Raw genomic sequence first — 27,341 nt, 5'->3', positions numbered from 1 at the left:
TTAAAGTCCTAACCCCTAATACCTCAGAATATAACTGTATGTAGAGACAGGGTCTCTAAAGAGGTAATGCAGTTAAAACAGGGTTATTAGGGTGGGCCCTAGTTCAATAGGAATGATGTTCTCACGAGAAGAGATTAGGATGCAGATACACACAGAGGGAAAGCCATGTGATGACACAGGAAGAATACCATGTACGAACCAAGGAGAGAGGCCTCAGAAGAAACCAACACTGTCAACATCTTGATCTTGGACTTCCAGCTTCCAGAATTGAGAGAACATACATTTCTACTGTTTAAGCCACCCAGTCTGTGGTACTTTGTTATGGTAGCTTTAGCAAACTAATATGGAAGGTAAAGGAGAAGTAAAAGTTTTAGGAGTTCCTTTTAAAAAGGTATTGCAGGGAAGGAAAAAATATAAAATGCTATAACTTTGATTTATAATGTATTAATGAGTCATTAATAAAGAAAATAGACTGCTATCAGATTTCATGTAAAAAGAAATATCCCAAAGAGCTAAGCACAGAGGTCGAGACAGGAGGGAACCTGCAGAGAAATAATTGGCTATTGACTTTGGATTGATGGGCAGGATTCAGCACTTTCAATGTGGTTCCTGGAAAAACCCAGAGGAGAATTTGGAGTTAGATTTTTAAATGGAGTGGAAACAAATGGAGGTGACAGGTGAGACCAAAGTGGTTTTCTTAAAGGGAAAAAGAAACAACCTCTGGCCCTTCAGTCTGGACAAAGTTTATATTTATCATTTCCCTAGTATGATAGGCTTAGGGGTTAGAAAAACCATCAACAAAGAAACTGCAATTCTCAGGTTGGAAAATCAGCAAAGACTGTGCGGCAAAGTCAGTGCTTCATGTGTTATGTATATCCATGGAGCCTTAAGATCCCAGAGTAGAGTGCACTTTGCTGATTAGATACAAGTTTTCTGAAAAAGGATATTACCATAGAGAGAGCAGAGAGCTACCTGCTGGGTCCACCCTCCACGCTCCTATTTGCATTTCATCATTCCACTGACAGACACAGACGGAAACAGATAGTGAAAGGCCTGTTTCCTTTCCTCTTTAATTTAACAAGGGAATAAGAGATACTCTACATCAGAAAAACATTATCATAGAAAATAGAGAAGTGAAGCCAAATGAACAGGGATAGGAATAAAAGGACCTGCAGATTCTATCCCTAGGTAACTTTTTTCCCCAACTATAAACAAAATGGCTCCATTCTCCCATGTTATATCTAGAAAAATCCTGATATCCCTTCTGTAGGGAGGCAGTAATATAAATTAATCCACCATTCAATTCACCAATCTTTAGGATAACTTTCTGGAGAGACAGGCATAATTATTACACCTAGATCGCTTATAGGAGTTACCAGATTTTAAGTCTTTATGAATTAGAAATGTATAGGTACACAGGATGTATTTATTGACAAAGTGTCCTAATGTCTGGAATTTGCTTTAAAATACTACACACATACACATACACACACACACACACACACACACAAAATAAAAAGAGAAAAAAAAGATAGTCAAAGTGTTGATAACTGTTGATGCTGGATGATGGGAATGAGGGGGTTCATTATAGCATTCTTTTCACTTCGAAATATGTTTAAACTTTTCCACAATAAAAAGTTTTCTTTTAGTTTACATATATATAATTGAAAAACTCAATTCTCTTCAGATTGTCATTTGAATAGGACGATATAATTTATTTTGGTTACTGATAACAGTTTAGTTTGAATAAAAAGCTTTACAACAGTAATATATGTACATAAAAAACTGAACAAAGGCTTTATGGGAAAATAACTTGGCAAATGTTTACAAAATGATACAGAAGCAAGCAGATACAATATGGTAGCTATATATGATACTATGTAAATATCTATGTATATATACAACTATGTGCATATGACAAAAAAACTCAAAGAAATAACAAAATGAAAACATTTATCTCTCAGTGATGAGTTTAAGGATGAGTTTTCCTTTTTTGTTCTACTTTTCTCTGTTTACAAGTTTCCTAAAATGAGCATGTATCTAATTTGTAATTAGAAAAAGGAAATGAATGTGAACAAGTGGGTTATAATTCAGATAAAGTAGAGTAGATAGTCTGAACACTATGCAGAAGAAAATAAACACTTGGCCAAAAGTCACTATACTCAACATTGAGCAGAAGGAAGCCCTACACTTGGGTGGCTTTTGTTTTCATATGCTCTCAGATTACATCATCTGCAGATCTGGGGGGAAAACCCCACATTCTTATGCCTCTAGCTGGCGGAGGCTTTTATTTTTGTGTTAATATTTTCACAGTTTACTTGTCATAACCAGTATCCTGAGATTTCTGTCTCCAGGTATTTTCAACTCCTTGATCTCCTGTAGATCTAACAATTTTACATTTTACTGGTGGAGGTGTGGGGTGCTGTGGGGTGGGGCCGGCTTAGGGGGCGGCGGGGGTGGGAATCTTTCACAACTGAATGCAAAGGCAAACACCTACCCTGGACCCAAGTTTTCACCTCTTGGTTCTCAGTGGTAACCCTAAAGGCAAATTTCAAAAACTATATTCAGTGACATAATCCAAGAAAGAACTATAGGTTGGCATAAAAGTCACTGGGGTTTCCTAGGCATGGTGGCTCATGCCTTAATTCCAGCACTTTGGGAGGCCGAGGTGGGCGGATCGCCTGAGTTCGAGACCAGCCTGGCCAACACGGTGAAACCCTCTCTCTACTAAAAAACAAAAATTAGCTGGGTGTGGTGGCAGGCACCTGTAATCCCAGCTACTTGGGAGACCGAAGCAGGAAAATCACTTGAACCCGGGAGGCAGAGGTTGCAGTGAGCCAAGATCACGCCATTGCACTCCAGCTGGGAGACAAGAGTGAGACTTTGTCTCAAAAAAAAAAAAAGTCATTAGGGTTTTTGCCATTAAAAATAACGACAAAAACCACAAGGACTTTTGCACCAACCTAGTACTTGCAGGTATAGCAATCCTATAAAACCTAAGTCTAACAATTCCTACAGTACCCTAAAAATTCTTTTTCTGATAACTAAAAGTAAAGTTTCATTTTTCCAAAGTGGGTGATAAAACTTTAGATTATAAATTATTTTTAAAACCCCCAAAACTGTACATTAGAAATATCATTGAAAATTAAAATCACAATCAGTAGTATTAAAAGATTCTCAATAAATTTCCCCACAATTAGGAAAATTTCACTTACTTTAACTTCCACAGTCTTGCCTCCATGTTCGATGTGTCTCTCTACGTATTCAGAGGACAGCAAATCACTGCAACAACAAAAATAAATGATGATTAAACAGGATCCCAAAAATGTAAAACATGAAAATCAGGATCAAGTTTACACATATCGGCTTTAACAATTCTTTAAACCCCCCCAAATCAACACTTTATAGGTCTCTCTCTCTCACACACACACACATACACACACACACACACACACACACACACCCACACACACACACAGTATTTCTAAAAGAATGTAAGGTTGAACTGCCTACACCACCTGTCACTCCATTGCTGAGCACAGCTGATTCTGCTGAACCAGCCAGTAATTCCAGGAAACTACTGTAAGCACATCATTGTTTCTAAGACATATTGTTCTTAATTTTTTACTTTAACTTTTTATCAAACAGTTTTAATTACATATTATGCCTTACCATTTCTTTATGTGTTATACGTGATATTTTCATCTGACAAAACATTAGTTTCCATCACAAAAGTAAAAAAAGGCAAAGAAAGTTAAAAGAAATGAAATGGAATATATACCATCAACATTTGAAAACAATTCTTTTCTGAAATCTATCCTAAACAACATTTACTTGTTTCTATAATATTAAATATGCTTCTCTTTAATTTCGTATATGTCAAAAACTTTCCCTTTTAATGGAGGGGTCTCAAGACACAACTTCCATAAAATATCTTTAATCTTTTAAAGCACTAAAATATAAATAAAACTATCATTAATAAATTTTTAAAAATGCATGAAGCTATAAATTTCCAGTGTTGCTCTATTAATAGACATTGAGCCAACTAAGAAGTCCTTAAGTGAACTGAAGATCATCAAACAAAAACTGTTCCAATCATTTCAAAATGTGCATTTTTGAGCACAGACGTTCATCATAAGCACCATGCCTACAATTGCTTTAAAAGTAAACAGAACGATCAAACAAGCATTACATTAATGCCGACACCATAATCTTGTACTATCTGATGCTTATATTACTATTTAGGAAACTTGTAATTATAGTCTAAGTCAATGCTTCATTTATCTTTAGAATAGATGTTCTTAATGACTTCATGTGAAAATCAGCTAGCATGCTCTCAGCTGCAAGCTGTAGAAAACACAACAAAAAGTATATTAAACAATGAGGACATTTATCACGTTATTTCTTCTTTGAAATTCCAGGACTAGTATAATGTAAATTTGCTTTTGAGAATAATACCACACATGTACAGCCATTTGATCTTTGACAAACCTGAGAGAAACAAGAAATGGGGAAAGGATTCCCTATTTAATAAATGGTGCTGGGAAAATTGGCTAGCCATAAGTAGAAAGCTGAAACTGGATCCTTTCCTTACTCCTTATACGAAAATTAATTCAAGATGGATTAGAGACTTAAATGTTAGACCTAATACCATAAAAATCCTAGAGGAAAACCTAGGTAGTACCATTCAGGACATAGGCATGGGCAAAGATTTCATGTCTAAAACACCAAAAGCAACGGCAGCAAAAGCCAAAATTGACAAATGGGATCTCATTAAACTAAAGAGCTTCTGCACAGCAAAAGACACTACCATCAGAGTGAACAGGCAACCTACAGAATGGGAGAAAATTTTTGCAATCTACTCATCTGACAAAGGGCTAATATCCAGAACCTACAAAGAACTCAAACAAATTTACAAGAAAAAAACAAACAACCCCATCAAAAAGTGGGCAAAGGACATGAACAGACATTTCTCAAAAGAAGACATTCATACAGCCAACAGACACATGAAAAAATGCTCATCATCACTGGCCATCAGAGAAATGCAAATCAAAACCACAATGAGATACCATCTCACACCAGTTAGAATGGCAATCATTAAAAAGTCAGGAAACAACAGGTGCTGGAGAGGATGTGGAGAAATAGGAACACTTTTACACTGTTGGTGGGATTGTAAGCTAGTTCAACCATTATGGAAAACAGTATGGCGATTCCTCAAGGATCTAGAACTAGATGTACCATATGACCCAGCCATCCCATTACTGGGTATATACCCAAAGGATTATAAATTATGCTGCTATAAAGACACATGCACACGTATGTTTATTGCAGCACTATTCACAATAGCAAAGACTTGGAATCAACCCAAATGTCCATCAGTGACAGATTGGATTAAGAAAATGTGGCACATATACACCATGGAATACTATGCAGCCATAAAAAAGGATGAGTTTGAGTCCTTTGTAGGGACTTGGATGCAGCTGGAATCCATCATTCTTAGCAAACTATCACAAGAACAGAAAACCAAACACCGCATGTTCTCACTCATAGGTGGGAACTGAACAATGAGATCACTCGGACTCAGGAAGGGGAACATCACACACCGGGGCCTATCATGGGGAGGGGGGAGGGGGGAGGGGGGAGGGATTGCATTGGGAGTTATACCTGATGTAAATGACGAGTTGATGGGTGCAGCACAGCAACATGGCACAAGTATACATATGTAACAAAACTGCACGTTATGCACATGTACCCTACAACTTAAAGTATAATAATAATAAATAAATTTAAAAAATAAAAAATAAAAAATAAAAAAAAAAAATAAAAAAAATAAAAAAAAAAAAAAATTTGCTTTTGAGGATATTTAGTTCTATTTGATAAATAAATTTGAGGTTTATAAAATAGAGGCAAACCATTTTAAGACATTTTAAGTACATACTTTGCTAGTAAGACATGAGCAGAATTCACCAATGTATAAAGTATTAAAAAGAAGACTGTGTATGTGTTACACGCTGACAGAAAGGGCTGCAAGATCAAGAAATGTCAATTATTCTTGAAGCATATGAGTAATAAATGTTCATGACATATTAAATACATAAGAGGCACTAAATATCCAGGATACACTAAACATACATATTCACTGAATATTCATGAGGGGGGTTCTCAGCTTCGACACAACCGATACTTTGGGCCAGATAATTCTTTGTCTTGGGAGGCTGTCTTGTTCACTATAGCACACTTAGCATCCCTGGATTCTACCTAATAGACGCCGGTAGCATCTCTTACATATACCAGTCATGACAATCAAAAATGTCTCCAGACATTGCTAAATGGACACTGGGGGACAAAAATCACCCTTGGTTAACAACAACTGCTGATACTCTTTCCTGCCCCATTTGTTATCTGTCCAATAAACACAACAGAACTCATGACTGTTTGTGAAGCTAACTGGCAACCCACAGCCACTGACTAGGCATACTTGTCCCAGTATCTCTCAGACACTTGAGCAGGTGTTATTAGCTTGGGACAACTGCTATCTTTGAGGCTTACCCAAACCTCAACTCTGGTCCTTGTAACCACAACATCAGCGGGGAAGGCATATGCAGATGTATGAACATGAACACTAGGTACCCCAGGATTAGCTGGCATGGCCCCTCTACCCTACTTGCCCCTAACCCAGGTATGCCAACCTAATAATCTTTCCTCTTGCCTCTCACTGTGCACTTTAAATCAATTTAGCGAATTATGTGATATGAGGATTGGAATGTAGTCTATGGGAGCTTTTGGTTCCCTCACCTCTAGGATAGCTCACCTTGTAGCATACTTGGAGGCTACAATTGCATCAAAGTAATCTTCCCACCTGAGCAGTTCCAGGGTTGGTTCATGTGGTGGCTCAGTGCCATTAATGAGATGAGGGGTGTTTACAACTTTCTGCTCTGCCATTGGCATGGTAGCTGGGACTCTCTTAACTGGCTCCTCTCATGACCCTGACATGACGGCTGCAATTCTCAGCATCTTACAAAAACTACATTATTCCAAGATTAAAAAAAGAAAAAAGCCTTGTATTTATTTTTTAAAGTGAACAAGCCCTTTCAAAAATAGCTCTTAGCATTCATCTTCTCAAGTATCTTTTGCCAGAATTACATTATACGGCCACTCCTAAACCAATCCTTTGACAAGAACATTTGTCTGTGAACATTCAAGATTCTCCTGCCAGGCCTCCCTTGACCATCACGATTCTTTACAGAGAACTGAACAATATTGGTGGAAAGGAGAGTGGTGAAGAAAGTACCTGTTGTACATCCAACTGAAAATTGTCTCTTTTTTTTGTCTTCATGAGTATATTATATATTTCACAAATTTCCAAGGGTTTATAACAAAAGTGTGAAATTACACGGGAAAGACCTGCCTCAGGCAAAACCGGTAATTGCTCCAGCATCTGCATCACACCCTGTTACCCAAAACAGGAGAGATACTAGCCAGGTGTTTGCAAAGGACTGTCCTCCAACCTTGCTATCAGTCTTAAAAACTTCCCCAGAAGTAGGAGGGAAACATTATCACACAGAGGCATGTTTATCAGCAGACCCAGCAAGGTGCCCTCTCCTGGGAATCTGAACTTGTCAATTCAGAAAAAAATCATTCAGCTGATGAAGGAAAGAGAAACAGAAGTCAAAGGTAAGCTGACATTTAAAAGAAACTGAGCTGTAGGGCGGTGAATACCAGAGTGAAAGCCCCAAATCCCCACTGCTGAAGTCCCTGAATGCAGAACACCCTATCCCTGCGCTAGACATCTTCGGGATCCTTGCTCTACCACTGTCACATGAGTCAAACCCCACTACTGGAGCCAGCATGAGTGAAATCAAAATCACCTAAGTCAAATATTCCTCAGAGGAATACTAGCTGTGGTGTACAAATAGTAGAAGTAATAATAATAAAAAAAAATTAAAAACAACTTTTGAGTCCTCCAGGTTTTCAAATTTCAAGGGAACATTTCCCTTTGAATTATAAAATCTAGGCATTAAGAGAATATGAGTCACTGCATGAATGTAATTACAGCAAAGAAAAGCCCTCTGCTGAGGAATTATGCAGCTATTTCAATCAAGCCTCTATATACAAGTATTGCTGGAAAGCGCTCCATGTAATTTTAAACCAAAAACAGCTCATGCAATTTGGTTTTGTCTGTTTGCATATTGTGAAAGTTGGCTAAGTATTGTTATTTTAATGATTAGGGTGAGAAACCTTAAACTTAAAAGTTTCACTTTTCCCTCCACTAAAGTTAGAACCTAAGTAAATTTTCTTGAAGCTTCCTGAAGTAGAGATAATCAAATTCCCTTATTTTTCTCAGAACATCATCGTTTATCATTATATAGGGATCTACTTAAATCATTTTAAGTGTAGGAAAATGGAAGACCTCCTTAACATAAAGGAAATTTTATATTAATGTAAATGGGTCAGGTAGAATTCACTCCATGCTAATAGCTTAATAATGATGTGTGAATGCTTGTTTGTGAACTTTGAAAAAGTAAAAATCATTTTCAACCAATTTCTAAAGGCCACTGATTCTCTAAAGGAAGGAAGTAGATGTTTATAAAATTAGAAATGTTTTCTGAGGTCTTTTTTCATTTGCATGCCATAATAAGCCTAAAAAAGCAAAACAAATATAATGTAAACATTTTCAGTCATAATAATGATTATCCTTTGTCTAGTGGGCAACTGTCATGAATCAAAGACAGCTGGTATAGTATTATACAAAGGTTTGGGAGTTAAAAACAAAAACAAATATTTTAATTTTCCATCCAAGCTCTGCCATTTACTAACTATGTACCCTTGGCCAAGTTGCTTAATCTTGATCAACATAATTTGCTTCTGTTTAAAATGGAGACCATAAAAAAAAAAAAAAAAAAAAATCACTTCGTAAAGCTGGTATGGTATTAAACTAGAACACAGATGAAATGCATCTCAAATCCTGATTTCAATCATTCACATACCCTATTCACCATGTCATATCTATTTATCTTTCTCTAGAACTGTCTCTCACTGTTTTGGGACTTAAAACCGTTGAGCCACTTTTTCACTCTCCTCACCTCCTTCTTGTCTACTTAATCCAGTTTATATTCCATGATCTGTCCTGATAAATTACCTCCCTGCACACACTCTAAACTAATTTACCCCTTTTTCCACTGTACTGCTTGACCAAACCTCAATCACAGTAAAACTCCTTCTACTAGTCAAAGTCTGACTCCAAGAAGCAGAACATCTTGAATGTTCATAGGCTGGTTTAGGATCACAGTTGTCAAATGGTCCCGCATCACAACAGTGCCCTTAAGTCCACTACACTTTTCCGGTCAATTTACTCTGAGAAGAACATTCTAAATCTCTCTCCTCACATCTCCAATGTGCTCCCTCATTATTACTCCCTTCAGATAACCTCACTTCTGTATTCACTGAAAAAATGAAAAAGGACTACCTCATCTTTCCAATTACCAGCACCCCTGCTCCTGAACCAGTCTCTACTAGGATGTCAAATAGGCATCTCGAATTCAACATGTCTAATGCACAACTCTCTCAGTCAAATCCAGACATTCAATTCTACGTTCAAAATGTATCCTAGCAACAACTTGATGTGAAAAAAAAAAAAAAAAAAAACTGGAGACATTGCCTTAACCAAGTGATCACAGTTAACATAACCAGTAACAGAAAAAAAAAATCACGTGCTTCTGAAGTGATGCTTGCATAAGAAGCAAACAAATGAACAAAGAAACTTGAATGTGCAATAGATTTTCGAAGAAACAGCCTCAGAGCAAAGATCTAATCCAAGGGGCTGCCAGTAAGATGTAACCTCAAGGTCAAGAGTAAGTCAAGGGTGTAGTTTTAAAACCCTTTGTTAAAACTCAGAAAGACTAAAGGCTGTTTCGCCTTGACCAAATCATCTATGTGAAAGAGTTTCGAAGACTATTAAAGGCCTCAGCTAGACAAAAGAGTTTCTAAGAATCTCGTAGGTTCTCATAGACATTGTCACCTAAACAAAAAGGCTAGTATGAATCTTCAGGGCATTGTCCCACAGCATCTTAACTCACAGTAGAGAGGGGCCTATCTCAAAAACATCTGTGGATGTGGATTTGTCTAATGGGGTAAATGCCAATGAGATTCACATGAAACCTATGAAGTTCTTAAGAGAATTATATCACTAGAATCACACCAGCTTGTACCAAAATGGACAGTCGGTTCAAACTTTTTATAACCAGGAAACAGACCTAGAAAGATAGTTAGCATAAGCCCAGCATATTTCTTAAAAAAATAAATAAATGTTGACTCAGAGGGTGAACCCAAGAACCGCAAAGGACTGCCCCCAGGAAGCAAAGCAGAGCCTTAATCAACATACATTCCCTTCTGCCAAAGCAGGAAAAACCATTGACATACCTGATTCAATATCAGAAACTCAGTGGCCCAGTGACTGCTAAGTAGCTATATCCCACTTTTTGAACAGGAGTGTCTGCTGCAGTCATCCTGCCCCATCTACCCTGTATTTTAGGTTATCTTTTTGGTTCAAGGGTCTACACCTGGGCTACCTCACCTAAGAAGACCTATCTACACCTGGACCTGATTCAGATGATGAGAACCTGAACCTTGCATTCGAGCCTGATACTATAATGGAATAAGATTTTTCAGGGGTCTCTGGAGGAATGCAATGCATTCTGCATATGTGATAAATACAAATAATTTGTGGCCAAAGGACAAACTGGTTGATTAAAGAAGGCTACAAATTGTCACTCTTCTAATGGCAAAATGGAAATAATTTCTTTTCCCCTTGAATGTGAGCTGGCCCTGTGAAAAATATGAGACAGAAGTGATATTGTGTGTCTTGGTCCGTTTTGTGCTGCTGTAACAGAATATCACAGACTAGGTAATGTATATAGGACAGAAATATATTGGCTCACAGTTCCAGAGGCTGGGAAGTCCAATATCAAGGTGCCAGCAATTTGTGAGGGCCCTTTTGCTGTGTCACCATATGGTAGAAGGAGAGAAGGGAAGAGGGAAAGAAGAAGGAGAGAAGGAGAGAGAAGGAAGAGGAGAGAAGGAGAAAGGAAGGGAGGAAGGAGACAGAGAGAAGACAGGGAAAGAGGTAGGGAGAGGGAGGAGGAGGGAGGGAAGGTAAGGGAAGGCAAGAGAGGGTGAGAGTGAGCCAGAGAGACAGAGGGAGAGCACTCACAGAAGCAAGAGGAAATCAAACTTGCCCTTCTATAAGGCAGCAATGCCAGGATTGTGAGTGCAGCCAGCCCTCATGGCCTAATCAATCACCTTTAAAAAGTCCCACCTCTTCACACTGTTACAATGGCAATTAAATTTCAACATGTGATTTAGAGGGGACAAAAATTCAAATTACAGCTCTGTGTAACATCTGAGATCTGCAGATTCCATTTTCATGCATGTAGAATTCTCCTTTGAATCCAGCCACCATGCTGTCAGGAAGCCCAAGCAACCACATAAAAAGACCATGTGGAGGAGAATCATGTCCCTAGCTAACAGACCCAGTGAATTCCAAGCCAACACTGACAACAATTTCCAACCGTGTGATTGAGGCAAGTCTGCATCTTCCAGATATAATAGTATCCCAGCTGACACTACATAAAGCATATCTGCCCAGCTGACCTACAGAATTGTGCAAAACAATACACACCGTAAAGATTATAATATACTATAACAAGCTGACTATGCCTTCTTATTCTAACATTCAGTGATTGTTATGCTGCCCCAAATAACTATGTTTTCCTTACAGCAGTCACCAAATATTAAATGTAACTTACTTTGGACAATATAAAAGAATCATAAGACTTCAAATATGATTATAATCCAACCAGTGAAAATAAGAAAAGCCCACAGATCATGGGTCACAATCAAAAATCAAAGACTTCATAAGGTCTTTAAACTATGAAAAGCTCTCCAGAAGAACAGAACTGGAAACATGGAAGCTTTAAGGATCCAAATTTCATTATTTCATTTAAGAGGAATAACAAATTATGAACTTAGAAGGGTTTTTTAAAGAAAACATTCTTCCCATTCTCTACATTCTATGAATCCCTCCCCAACACCTCCATTTCACCTTCTTTATTTTCTTACTTTCTCTAGCCATGTACCAACCCTCCAGATCCTTTTGATATATTAGAGAATCCTCACTATAGAAAATGAATAAATATCACTGAGAATTAACCATCCATTCCTCAGCTTTTTTTAAAGTGCCAAAACTGTTATCTATACGCTCAGCATGTAATGAGTGGTATTTAAAACGTTTATGTTGTTTAAATTAAAAGGAAACTACAAAAGGGAATTAAAAGTTTATTCAATATCTGATTTTGGGATGAACGTTTCACTTTATTACTTTTCCAATTTGTAAATATAATTCCGTTTTTGCTTATGCACATAAAATAAATATTCTGTGTACCCTTGTGTCTAAAGGTGAGGCTATTTTTGTTACATTCTATTGAGGAAGTCACAATCTGATGAAAATTCTCAGGGAGCTTTAAATGTGTATGCTAGGGCTAGGGCACTTAACAATAAATGTGATTAAGTAAAAGTTGAGCCTGGCACTATCATGAATGTTAGCTCTTATTTATAGAATCCTGTTCCTAGTAAAGCAAAGTTTTCCAAGCCTAGCTTTGCAGCAGAATCAGATTAAAAAAAAAAAATACCTAGACTCCCTCAGACCTACCAAATCAGAATCTCCTAGGTTTATTCTGCTATAAAGAAAAGTTATCAAGACATGAAAGTTTAATCAAATTAACAGTCTACAAATATGCTAGTAAAATTCTATTAACATATAATGGCCTGTTGGCATAGCTGATCATTGTAGCTCAATACCACTTTAAAAGCCAAGGTACCAGGGAACATACTACACCAAGGCAATTAAAATGAGCCCCTGGTGAATCTTATTGCAAATAATCAACAGAGGGAGACATGTTCCTCTTCATTACAGCCAAGTAAAGGACTAATGTTTTGTAGTTTTTTAAGGGTAAAATTGCCAGACTTACTTCAAATTTACTTAGACTTCTTATGAGTACCCTAGAAATGGAGATTTTGGGCACTTAAAAAAAAGATGAATTATTGGGCATAGTTCAAATAAATTATATTCCTTAAAGATTCTAATTCTTATAATATTTTTATAATATTAATCACTTGAAAATCAGATACCATCTAATCTGGTTTTCACCACACCACTTCACCAAACCTGTACTCTCACGGTCACTAATTAGCTATCTCTATATCGTTAAATCTTGTCCGGAGCTGCACGGCCCGGCCATAGCGAATAATAACTGACGATTAAAAACGCCTGAGCTATATTCATTTCCACCCCACACCTTCTCCCTATCTTTGCCTTTTTTCCCCTGTACTAATACCTCGTTAAAGATGGCGCTCTTCCTGCTTCTTCTTCACCCATTTTTCCCGCGCCCGCGAAAATTACTACCTGACAGCGCAGGTGCAACATGAGGTTCGACCAGAGAAACCAATACCTATCTGGCCACGCCTCCACTATGAGATCATTTTCGCCTTGGCCCAACCCCTTTCCCTCCAAGTGTATATAACGCACTGCATTACCGCCATTAAACGAGACTTGATCAGAGCACTGTCTTGTCTCCATTTCTCGTATCTCTTGTTCCCCAAATTCCCACCCCCTCCTCCAGGGCCTGCTTCGACTATCCCGCGGGCCGGGATAAAATCTAACAGTTAATTCTCAGTCTTAATCTTACTTGATGTATAAGCAGCATTTGACATAGCTGATCACCCCTCCTCTTGGAAATATTTCCTTCAGCTTCCTACCAGGAACCACACAGTCCTGGTTTTTCTCCTTTTTCTTGCTGCTGCTTCTGTCTCCTTTGTCGCTTTCTTCTCATCACTACAGTTCCTAAACACTGGAATACCCCCAGGGATCAGTACTTGATCCTCCTCTTTTCTTCTGATGCTCTCTTTCTTGGTGATTTCATCTAATGTTTTCTCTTAATTAACAATTATATGCCGATGTCTCTTAGATTTATATCTCCAGCTTAGAATTCTCCTCTGAACACTGGAATCATATATCCAACTCCCTCCCTCCCCTTCTCTCTCTCTCTCTCTCTCTCTATATATATATATGTATATATATCTTACTTATTAAATAAGCATCACACTTAACATGTCCAAACTTGGGCTCCTGATCTTGCTTGACCAACACGATTCTCCTATAATCTTCCCAGCTTCTTAAATGGCAACTTAAATTTTCCAATTACCCTGGCCAAAAATCATAGAGTGATCATTGACTCTTTAATCTCTTACAAATCACATATGCAACTGATCATATGTGATCATATGACAAAATATTGAAAATTTTGTCAATAGCGTTTTCCAAAAAATTTCCAGCATATGAACATTTCCATTGCTACTACCCTGGTCTGAGCCACGACGCTATCTTGCCTGGAATACTGCAAGGCTTAAGATCTATTCTATTAACCTATCAACACTTCGCTTACTATCCATGTGAAGAATATAACAATCCCATCATTCGTAAGAACACAGAGTAATAGACGTTATTATCCACTGTTAATGATAGTCAAAAACTGTCCTCTTGATAAAGCAATTTTTCAAAACAGTAAAAGTCTTAAACTTCTAATATTCTTTGTACATAAGAATCTAATGAAGAAAATAACTCTAAATATAGGAAACATTTTATGGAATTAAAAAAATAATATCAGAAAACCTAGTGTTGACAAGGCTGTGAGCACAGAGTTTTGTAGAATTTTCACGGAGGGAAATTTGACAATACATATTAAATGTAAACCTTTTGAACCTGGAATTCTGTTTCTAAGAATTTAAGGAATAATTCTGAATAATTTTAAAAGAGATTTTTAGCTGTAAATATTTTCAATACATTATCATTGTGAAACACTGAAAAATTTTAAAGCAATTTAAAAAATAAGATCCCAAAATTTACAATTAAATACTCTGCTGACACTAACATGACATAGAAGATATCAAAAGGTGGTCATAGCATCTACAAGAAAAGTTCTACATTCTGCAAAACAAATAAAAAATATATATTGTCAAGAGAAAAGACAAGAAGCATACATTACAAAAATGCTAGCAGTGCTTCTTTCTAGGTAGATTACTATTACATTAATTTTACTGATCTTATTTTGACACCTTAAAATGTCTATAATAAACATGTATTATATTTCTAATAAGAAAACTAAATTTTGAAATGTATTTTAGAAAGACATCACCCAATGCTATTCACAAAGCAAACTAAATATATAAAAATAGATAATTGGTTAAGTGAAATATTTTCCATACATTTAGTGGAAAATAATGAAGTCAACAAAAACTCTTTAATTAGAGTTTGTATTAACAGGTAATATGGTTCTTTTATGTTAAAAAAACAAAAGCAGAACACAAAATTATACAGAGAGAATATAATAATCATATAAATAAAACAATGCACAGGGAAAAATACACTCACATGCTTAAAAATTTCACCTTTGAGGGGTGGCACTATAGGTCATTAAAAATGTTTTGGTTTTGGTTTATCATTTTAGATAGTTTCTTCTGGGTACTTATCACAAAATTTCTCAAGAAAAGTATTAAACATCTTAATTATTTTTCAGTTTTAAAAATAATAGCAATAGAAATAATAGTTAATAATTTTGAGCACCTACTACTATTACCACAGCTACCACTACTACTACTATTACTATGATTACTAGTACTATTTCTACTGATCTAATGGTTTTGCATGTATTAGCTCATCTGATCCACACAACAACATGCTAAGTAGGTGCTGTGGTTTGAATGGAGTCATCCTTCCAAAGTTTTTACATTGGAACTTAACCCTCAAGGGGATGATATTAAGAGGTGAGGCCTTTGGGAGGTTATTGGGTCATGAAAGCTCTGCCCTCATAGAACAGATTAATGCCTTTATAAAATCTTTAGAAAGTTAGTCCCCTTTGCCCTTCCATCCTGTCTGCCAGGTGAAGACAAAGCATTTGTCACCTCTGGAGGACACAGCACCAAGGCATCATCTTGGAAGCAGTGAATGACCTCTTACCAGACACTGAATCTGCCAGTGCCTTGATCCTGAACTTCCCAGGCTCCAGAACTGTGAGAAAAAAAATTCTATGATTTATAAATTACTCGATCCGTGCTACTTTGCTACAGAAGCAGGAGTAGACTAAAGTGGTAGGTACGATTAGTATCTCCATATAGATGAGGAAACTGAAGGACAGAAAGGTAATTTACTCAAGAGTATGCAGTTAGTGGTAGTAAGTGTTATAGATAGGATTCAAATTCAGACAGCCTGACTACAGAGCTCATTCTCTTGACCACTAAACCCAACCCCAACCTGTATCTTTATTCCTCCCATAATTTTCTTCTATTTTCATTTGTCTAGTTCTCTACATATGTAGCTACATCAGCCCTAAACTTTTCTACATAACTGTAAAGCCTTTGATATGGGTGAATACATTAGGTAATATATTAATTCCAATATTTTCTTGGCTACATCCCTCCTGTGGCCTTCCATCCTCCTGCTCACATCTGGACTAACTGCACCCTAGGCCTGTTGTACAGCCATAATCCTAGAATCTATGATCCTGGGAATTCCCTTGGCTTCTATCTTCATTGTGAACTGTTTCCTATATCTCACATTTTCTTGATCTCCCTTTTATTTTGGTGGAGCTCAGTCTCCAATGCCTTCCAAATAAAGAATGCATCATGTTAATTTATTTTAAATCTTGCACATATATTTTCTGAGAACTCACCTTTGATTGATGGTTTGGATTTGTAAGTACAGAAATCCTGCAGAACTTACGCAACAATGTTCTACTGTCTCCTAGTATGGCTAGTAAGAAGTCTGATGCTATTCTGATTCTGATCTTTCCAATGTGACCTTTTTTTTCCTGTATGGAAGCCTTTGTGATCTTCTCTTTTATCTCCACCATTCTAAAACATCAAAATTGTATGTCTTCATGTTTCTTTCATTCACTGTCCTGGGCATTCAATGGGCACTTTTAATCTAGAAATTCCTATACTTCAGTTATGAAACATTTTCTTAAAATATTTCTTTGGTAATTTCCTCTCTGTCCTTTCTTTAGTGTCTTTCTGGGACTCCTACCAATCAGATGCTTAGTCTCCTGAATGATCCTCTAAATTTTCTTTTCTTAATATCACTACCATGGTGAATGATCCTCTAAGTTTTTATCTTGTCTCTCCTATATTCCACTTCTTCATCTTTTGTCCTGTTTCCTGGGAGAACTTTTTTTTTCAACCATATTATTCAAACATCTACTGCTTGTTATTGTTTCTACTATTTTTTCTAGGTGTTTTCCTCTGAATTTTTAAGTATGATTTTCTTGTTTCATAAATGCAGTAGTTATCTCTTTGAACACAGGCATACCTTGTTCCATTGTGCTTTGCTTTATTGTGCTTCACAGATACTGTGTTTTTGTTCTTGTCGTTGCTATTGTTGTTTTACAAATTGAAGGTTTGTAACATTCTGGCACCAAGCAAGTCTATCAGTGCCATTTTCCAACAGCATAAGCTCATTTTGTGTCTGTGTCACATTTTGGTAATTCTCACAATATTTTTAACTTTTCATTAATTTATCTGTTATGGTGATCTGTAATCAGTGACCTTTGATGTTACTATTATAATTGTTTGAGGGCACAATTAATCAAACCCATATAAGAGAGTGAACTTAATAAATGTTGTGTGTGTTCTCACTGCTCAACTGATTGGCCATTCCCCCATCTCTCCCCCTCTCCACAGGCATCCCTATGCCCTGAGACAAAACAATATGGAAATTAGGTCAATTAATAACACTACATTGGCTTCTAAGTGTCCAAGAAAAGGAGGAGTTGCATGTCTCTTACTTTAAATCAAAAGCCAGACACAATTAAGCTTAGTGAGGAAGGCATGTTGAAAGCCAAGATAAGTCAAAATCAAAAACCAAACCTCTTATGCCAAACAGCCAAGTTGTGAATGCAAAGGAAAAGTTCTTGAAGGAAATTAAAAGTGCTGCTATAATGAACACATGAATGATAAAAAAGCAAAACAGCCTTATTGCTGATATGAAGAAAGTTTTAGTGGTCTAGATAGAAGATCAAACCAGCCACATATTCCCTTAAGCCAAAAACTAACCCAGAATAAGGCCCTAATTCTCTTTAACTATATGAAGGCTGAGAGACATGAGGAAGTTGCAGACGAAACGTCTGAAGCTAGCAGAGGCTGCTTTATGAGGTTTAAAGAAGGAAGCAGTCTCCACAATATAAAAGTACAAGGTAAAGCAGCAAGTGCTGATGGAGAAGCTGCCACAATTTATCTAGAAGATCTAGATAAGACACTTGATGAAGGTGGCTATAGCACACAACAGAGTTTCAACATAGACAAAACAGCCTTTTATTGGAAGAAGATGTCATCTAGGACTTTCCTAGTCAGAGAGGAGAAGTCAATACCTGGTTTCAAAGCTTCAAAAGAAGGGGTCAGGTGCAATGGCTCATGCCCATAATTCCAACACTTCAGGAGACCGAGGCAAGAGGATGGCTTGAGCTCAGGAGTTTGAGACCAGCCTGGTCAACACAGCAGGACCCTGTCTCTACAAAAAATTTTACAAAGTACCCAGGTGTGGTGGTACATGCCTGTAGTCCAACCTATTTGGGAGGTTAGGCGGGTTGATCACTTCAGCCCAGGAAGTTTAGGCTGCAGTGAGCTGTGATTGTGTCACTGTACTCCAGCCTGGGCCACAAACTGAGACTCCGCCTCAAAAAAAAAAAAAAAAAAAAAAAAAAAAAGAGAGAGAGAAAGAGAAGAGAAAGAGAAAGGCTGACTCTTCTGTTTAGGGCTAATGCAGCTGATGACTTTAAGCCAATACTCACTCACCATTCTGAAAATCCTAAATCCCTTAGGAATTATCGTAAATCTATTCTGCCTGTGCTCCATAAATGCAACAACAAAGCCTGGATGACAGCATATCTTTTGACAATGTGGTTTACTGAATATTTTCAGCCCATCATTGGGACCTACTGCTCAGGAAAAAATATTTCTTTCAAAATATTACTATTCATTGGCAATGCACCTAGTCACCTAAGAGCTCTGATGGAGATGTACAAGGAGATTACTGTTGTTTTCATACTTTCTAACATCACATACATTTTGCAGCCCATAGATCAACAAGTAATTTCAACTTCAAGTCTTATTATTTAAGAAATACATTTTGTAAGGCTATTGCTGCCATAGATAGTGATTCCTCTGATGGATCTGGGCAAAGTAAATTGAAAACCTTCACCCTATCTAGATGCCATTAAGAACATCCATGATTCATAAGAGGAAGTCAAAATATCAACACAAATATGAGTCTGGAAGATGAGTTTGACCATCATGGATGGCTTAGGGTCAAAGACTTCGAAGTTCCACAGATGTGGTAGAAACAGCAAGATAACTAGAATTAGAAATGTAGTCTGAAGATGTGGCTGAATGCTACAATCTCATGATCAGATCTGAATGGATGAGGAGTCACTCTTTTTTTTTTTTTTTTTTTTTTTTTTTTGAGATGGAGTCTTGCTCTATCACCCAGGCTGGAGTGCAATGGTGCAATCTTGGCTCACTGCAACCTTTGCCTCCTGGGTTCAAGTGATTCTCCTGCCTCCGCCTCGTGAGTAGATGGGATTACAGGTGCCTGCCACCCACCACACCAGGCTAAGTTTTGTATTTTTAGTAGAGACAGGGTTTCACCATGTTGGCCAGACTGATCTCGATTCCTGACCTCAAGTGATTCGCCCTCCTCAACCTCCCAAAGTGCTGGGATTATAGGCATGAACCACTGCACCCGGCTGAGTTACTTCTTGTGGATAAGCAAAAAAAGTGTATTTTATTTTATTTTTATTTTTTTGAGACAGAGTCTCGCTCTATCGCCCAGGCTGGAGTGCAGTGGCTCAATATCGGCTCACTGCAAGCTCCGCCTCCTGGGTTCATGCCATTCTCCTGCCTCAGCCTCCTGAGTAGCTGAGACTACAGGTGCCTGCCACCACACCTGGCTAATTTTTTTATTTTTAGTAGAGATGGGATTTCACCGTTAGCCAGGATGGTCTCGATCTCCTGACCTCATGATCCGCCCTCCTCGGCCTCCCAAAGTGCTGGGATTACAGGCATGAGCCACCACACCCAGCCAAAAAAAAGTGCATTTTTAAGGCACAATCTACTCCTGGTGAAAAGGCTGTGAACATTGTTGAAATAACAACAAAGATTTAGAATAATATAAACTCAGCTGATAAAACAGTGGTAGAGTTCTAGAGGATTAAGTCCAAATCTGAAAGAAGCTCTACTATGGGTAAATTGCTATCAAACAGCATCTCATGCTACAGAGAAATCTTTTGTGAAAGTAATCAATACAGCAAACTTAACTGTTATTTTAAGAAATTGCCACAAATACCCCAACCTTCAGCAACCACTATTCTGATCAGTCAGCAGCCATCAACACTGAAGCAAGACCCTCCAGTGGCAAAAATATTACAATTTGCTGAAGTCTAAGATGATCATTAGCATTTTTAGCAATAAAGTATTTTTTAATTAGGGTATATACATTTTTTTTTAGCTGTTGCATACTTACTAGACTACAATATAGTGTAAATACAGTATTTAGGTTTTTTTTTTAGATTCAGGGGGTGCATGTGTAGATTTGTTACATGGATATATTGTATAGTTACGAGGTTTGGCTTTTAATGAACCTCTCAACCAAACAGTGAATATAGTACCCAGTAAGTAGTTTTTCAACATTTGTTCCCATCCCTTTCTCCCCTTTTGGAGTCCCCAGTGTCTATTGTTTCCATCATTACGTCCATGTGTACCCAGTGTTTAGTTCTCACTTATAAGTAAGAACATGTAACATTTGGTTTTTTGTTTCTGCACTAATTCACTTAGGACAATGGCCTTCAGCTGTATTCACGTTCCTGCAAAAGACATGATTTCATTCTTTTTAAGACTGCATAGTATTCTGTGGTGTATATATGCCACATTTTAAATCCGATCCACCATCAATCAGCACCTAGGTTGAGTCCATGATTTTGCTATTATGAGTAGTGCTTCATTGAAAATATGAGTACAGGTGTCTGAACATAACTTTTATATGAGCTGGGAAACCATAAAATTTATGTGACTCGCTTTATTGTGATATTTGCTGTATTAAGGTAGTCTGGAATTGAACTCTCAGTCTCTCCAAGGTAGGCCTATATATTATTATAGCCTTGAGCTTTAAAGATTTTCTTCTGTTCCCTAATTTTTCATTGTTTCAACTGAATTCATTTGTTTCTCTGCTCTCTTTCTTTTTGGTTAGACAGCTGATCGTCCTTGGCTCTCTACTGTTGTTGAGAGTGAAGCACTACAACATCCCTGGAAGCTCTGTGAAGAACAGCAGGGTTGTGGATGGGTGGGCATCTCTAGAGGGAGGCAGGAACTCCATTAGAAGGATCCCAAATGTCAGCATCCATAGATTCTTTAGCATGGATTAATCACTTTGCCCAGAGAGTGAGCCTCCAGTCTCCTGGTTGGACAGCATAAACTTTGTGTCAATGTTCAGAGAGCCACCTGGGGGATGAGAACTAAGGATCTCTGATTCAACGTGTAGAAATCAGTACACCCTCTTGTTTTCAGTATATCACTTGCCCTCAGCTGACTATGCCCCCAATCCAGAAACGTGGGTTGTTTCTCCAGAAAGAGAACCTCCTACTCCTGCCGGGAAAGGAAGAAGCATATCCCTGCTTGCTGGAACTTAGCTGGGCTTCTAACTGCTCCTTAGGAAAATTCAAACACTAGAGGCAACACACTATATGTTCTATATTCCACTGATTAAAATTCTCTTTCTGACATTTTCATTTCCACATTATAAGCTTTTCTTTTTTCAAGCCTGCTTTTTTTTCTCCTACCTAGTGGAATTGCAATAGTTAGCTTTAACACTACAGGGCCTTCCAACTGCTGGTAAAAGGAAGGCCATCAAGATGAAAAGAAAACATCCTTTCTTTTAGATCATCAGGAAAGCAAGTACTAATCTATGTCACGGAACAGTCTTTGTGAACATTATTTCCAACAATAGACCCTTTCCCGTAATTCAGACATGAAAATGTGTTGTTATGTCCCATGAAGGTAAGTATAACTTCTAAAAAGTCTGTAATTCTGTTTGTTTCCTTAATAATCTGTTATCCTATTAAGAATATTTAAACAGACATCTCTGTTTGCTATAAAGCATAAATAACCATTAAGCCAAAAGAGTAGACTTGGCACTTCTCTTTTCTTCCATATGTTTATAGATGTGAAACAAAATAAAACAAAACTATGACTGTCAGGTTTCCCATTTTAAAACAGTTTTAGAGTTTAATATCTTACAAAAATAAGATAACCTTCTCTTCTCAGATCTATACCACCCAGTTTTCTGAGGTATCTCATCACCTCTATTTCTAGAACTTTTCCCAAGTTCTACTTCTTGTTGAAATCAGAGTCAGCTTTTTCCACTCTGGTAAGACAGTTACCACTTGTCCCTTCTTCTTACATCTTCCAAAATGTTATTGATGTCTCTCATCTGTTTTATTCTTGTTAGTTTATTATACCCTCACTATCATTATAACAGAGCAAAGATATATGCAAGAGTTCAATCTGCTATACCTAGCCAGAAATATGTGGGTCATTTTTAAATGTTTATTTTTCTACAACAAGCATATAATCGTTATGATGGAAAATTACTGGATTAAACCTGAGCCAGGGAAATTTAAGTAATGGGGGCATGAAACAGGCACCAAAGAGTAGAAAATTATGTCTCACTATTTATCCCAAGACTCCAGCAGTAAGTCCTTAAAAGGTGACCTTTCCACTCTCTCGCATTTCAGTCTATTCCCTTAGCTGTCATTTCCTGACCTAGCTTTCAATTCCAAGGGCCATTACCAGCAAGTATCAGCCAACTTACAATTACTTTTGATGAGCTAGTAGTAATCACACCTAGACAAACTATTTTATTTTTATTCCACTAAAATGTCTTTGTGTTTTCACAATACCAGAATGCTACTATAAATAACGGAATGGGCTTTTTTTCCTTATTATAACAGAACTAAATAGTCAGATGAGAGTCGTCATTTTTAAAACTGTCATCTTGAGATCTTCTTCATTTATGCCAATGATGCTGCCATAGTTCAAAACTTAATTAAAGTTTATCTTTTGGAATTACCTTCAGAGACAATGTATGTGACACACAAGAAACAGTCTCATTAATTCCTAAACATATTTTTGTGATTAACAAATAATTAGGCTAATCACTTAAACTAGTGAAAAGATGATTCTGAAGAGCTGTTGGCTACTTCCAAAACTCAAATATACCCTATTGATGTTATTCCATTACTAAAAAGATTCAAAAATGTGGCCAGGCATGGTGGCTCATGCCTGTAATCCCAGAACTTTGGGAGGCCAATACAGGAGGATTGCTTGATCCCAGGAGTTCAAAACAAGCCTGGACAACATAGTGAGACCCTGTCTTAAGAAAAAAAAAAGATTCAAAAATGTGCTGTTGACTTTAAAAGCAAATCCTACCTGTCCTACCCCCAATCTAACATTGGTTTGAGCAATACAGCTTTTTATTGTAATAAATACAATGTCATCCTAGCGCAATAACTTTAAAGGGATAACTCACTTAGATGTATAAGTTTTGAAAGGCCTGTTAAAAATTCTCATTGCCTCATAATCACTCCTAAAACTGGCTTAAATAAACAGTAAATGGAAAGAAAACAAATCAAGACCTTGACCCGATGATCTAACTTGAGTTAGCTTCTATATTTTAAGAGCTAATAATCATATCAAAACTGCAAACATAAAAGTTAAATATGCTTTGCTTTCCTATTCTGCCAGATTTTACAAAATTGTTTCTAGGACAACCTTTTAGGAGTGAATTTTCTTGTGGAAAATTACTAAATTTTTTGCAGCATCTGAAAATATGCAAAAGAAGATGAGATGGAAAAAGAGAAAACATCATATATATTATCAACTGTGAATGTCTATATGCCAGACACAGAGGATTGATTATCTGAGGCCTTTGGATGGGGCACCTCTTTTCACAATTATCTGATGAACCATTGTATTCCTCAATCTAAATTCAGCCAACAGCCCAGCAAAAGGAAAAACAGTGTCTTCATTGCTGCTTTTCAGCCATAAATTTCAAATTATGCTTTTATAAAAGAGAAATCAATGCATAATGCTAAGGCTTCATGTTAAGCTGCTGAGCAATAGAGGAGATCCTGAAACAAAATAGTTTCTATAGAAGCAACCAAGTGAAAAGAATCCAAGATATATCTACATCACTGACATATTCTTCTCATGACTCTCTCAACTTTTTGTTCTTATTTTAGATTTCAGTATTAAATGAATTAGGCATCTGTGGGGAATATTTTAATAAAAATTAAGCATTATCCTTGTCTATAAAGAGAATGAAGAAGAAAAAAAGAACCTATAAATATTCTATGCAGACGTACCAAGAAGTCCAAAACTATGAGTTAATAGGGACTCCATAAATATTTTTTAAATTGCAATGAAATTAAATGGACGTAGGAACTAGTTATTGCACAGGACTAACAGAATATTTCCCAAAATGCCTGAGAATAATCTGAGGTTTTTCTTTTGTGCAGATTCCTGAGCCATGAGTAATGGTATCACAGCTGTAAAAGTCTTGGGTGATGACTGGCAATTGAAAATAACAAGTAAAACATTTGTCATGATAGGGGTTGGAGACTAAGAAAACTTGGTTACCACAATTCAAGGAGAGATAACCAAAAGACGTTGAGATGAATACCAAAACACATAAAAAAGGTATATACAATTAACAGAGCACATAAATAAATGAAAAGCATTATGAAACATGTGTTAGGGGGCCTCTCCCTCCAGTGACTGGACTTCAGGTAGGGAAATTGGCACTGGCATAACTTTCCTGGATTCTTACCCACCCTATGGAGAACGACCATGGTCCACATTTCTCAACTAGGTGCAGTTAATATTTTTAAAGTTTGTAAACAGTGAAGACTCTCTCTTCTTCTCCTCTCTGCCCCAGATCAATGTGAATAGAGATTATGAGAATCTGTCTGCTCTACAGACCCATATCGTTCCTAAAGGAAATGGGACAGGAGCACTAAGAGCATCACTTGGCCTTCACAGTCAAGGCACAGTGCTTTTCACAGGTTCACTAGCAAAAAAAAAAGCGATTTTTTTTTTTTTTTTTTTTTTTTTTGAGATGAGTTCTAGTTCCATCACCCAGGCTGATCTCTAATTCCTGACCCCAAGAAACCCTGTCACCTTGGCCTCCTGAAATGCTGGGATTACAGACATGAGCCACCGCCCCCAGCCAGAACAGTGATTCTTTGCTTTCAGTTTCCTTCCCTTTCAGTCTTTCCAAACTTGAGCAGGTCTAGGGAGCAAGGTCGTGAGAACAAAGGATAGTTGAGCAAGAAGGAAAATGGGAAGAAACGAAAGATATACATAGATATAGATATAGATATATAGATATATATATGAATGATATATGTTGAGTTTGAAGAAACAGCAGCATGTTCCATTATAAAAATCCTGTACATTAAGGACTGTAATACTGGGGTAATGATTTGAACTCAGGAAAAAAAGAGTCACGGGTAAGTAAAAACTACTGACTTTAATTAGTTTGTTTTGTTTTGTTTTGTTTTTAAAGAGATTTAAAACAATGTATTGTTGAATTTTGAATTCAAAACATTAAAATTTAAAACTCCACTTTTCACTAACAAAGTAAACATATAAAATGGTCACTAAGGCCCTATCTAATTCTAAAATTCTGGCATGGATTTAAGTTATCTCATCCAAAAACATATTTACTGAGCCTCTACTACATGTTGACGTAGAAAAAACGTTTTGGACAAAGAGATGAAAATGGTGAAAGAATGTACAAAGAACCCACGAACACAATTCACAGTGATGCGCACCATAATAGAAGTGTGCAGGAGAAACCGACCGTGGGTGCAGAGGAACCTCACACACACACACACACACACACACACACACACACACACACACAGAGGAGGGCACCTAACCAGGCCTGGAAAGTTCTAGAGGAAGGGAACGCAATGGTGATTATGGAGCAAGGATGTTTCTAAGATGAATGTATGATAGACCTGAGTTTTGAAGGAAAAGAGACTGGAGGGATGGAGGGAGCTCTGGTAGGACAGGCACATAATAGGCAGAGCTTTCTAATAATAGAATAACAACAGAAAAACTAAGAGAAGTATGGGAGAATATCACCTCAAGGCTCTACAGGGAAGTCAAAAACAGCTAGAGCAATGTTGCATGTGATGGAAACAAGGTGTGAGAAAGGAACTTTCATATGTTTCTGGTGAGAATATCAATTGTGTATTCCCTTTGACTCAGCAATTTCATTTCTGGAATTTATCTTACAGATATAATCCTATATGTGTACTATAATACACATATAAAAACATGTGTGTACATGTCATCACAGCACCACTTGTTTTTTATGTTTTTGAGACAGTCTTGCTCTGTCACTCAGGCTGGAGTGCGGTGGCATGATCTTGGCTCACCACAACTTTCGCCTCCCGGGTTCAAGTGATTCTCCTGCCTCAGCCTCCCGAGTAGCATGCCACCACGCCAAGCTGATTTTTGGTATTTTTAGTAGAGATGTGGTTTTGCCATGTTGGCCAGGCTGGTCTTGAACTCCTGACCTCAGGTGATCCGCCCGCCTTGGCCTCCCAAAGTACTGGGATTACAGGCATGAGCCACTGTGCCCAGCCCACAGTACCATTTGTAATAATAAAAAACTGTAAACAAACTTAATGAGCCTCAACGGAGGAATATTTAGTAAATTATGGTAAATCCATCAAATAGTATATACTATGTAGCCCTTGAAAAGAATGAAACATTTCTATATGTATTAGGATGGAATTATCTCTAAGACATTTTGCTAAGTGAGGATATCTTTTTTACTTACTCTTTTTTTTTTTTTGAGTTATCCTGAAATCTCTAAGAATGCCTCTGAGCATTTCCTCTTCTCTTGAACTCTTTTGATGATGATGATGATGATGATGATTATCTTGAGAGAGAGATTCCTGCTCTGTTCCGCTGGCTAGAGCGCAGTGGTATAATCATGGCTTGCTGTAGCCTCAAACTCTCAGGCTCAAGTGACCCTCATACCTCAGCCTCCCAAGTAGCTGGGACTACAGGTATGCATACTATGATGACCAGCTAATTTTTTTTTTTTAGTGGAGAGGGTATCTTGCTATGTTATCCAAGCTGGTCTCCAACTCTTGGCTTTTGGTAAGAGA

General features: G+C 37.3%; 1 protein-coding gene across 13 annotated transcripts in view; it reads right to left on the bottom strand.

The window, feature by feature from the left end:
- ADAM22 (ADAM metallopeptidase domain 22) overlaps positions 1-27,341 on the bottom strand; it is a 249,763-nt gene that overhangs the window by 117,875 nt on the left and 104,547 nt on the right. For all 13 annotated transcript variants that reach the window (XM_050785298.1, XM_050785301.1, XM_050785304.1 and 10 more), the window contains one exon: positions 3,216-3,282. In XM_050785298.1, the coding sequence (XP_050641255.1) occupies positions 3,216-3,282 (67 nt within the window). The remainder of the gene's footprint in view (positions 1-3,215; positions 3,283-27,341) is intronic.

The sequence above is a fragment of the Macaca thibetana genome, chromosome 3, assembly GCF_024542745.1.
Source record: "Macaca thibetana thibetana isolate TM-01 chromosome 3, ASM2454274v1, whole genome shotgun sequence".
NCBI classification, from domain to species: domain Eukaryota; kingdom Metazoa; phylum Chordata; class Mammalia; order Primates; family Cercopithecidae; genus Macaca; species Macaca thibetana.
Note: the sequence above shows the minus strand (reverse complement) of the source record. Positions and strands in the feature narration are given on the sequence as shown.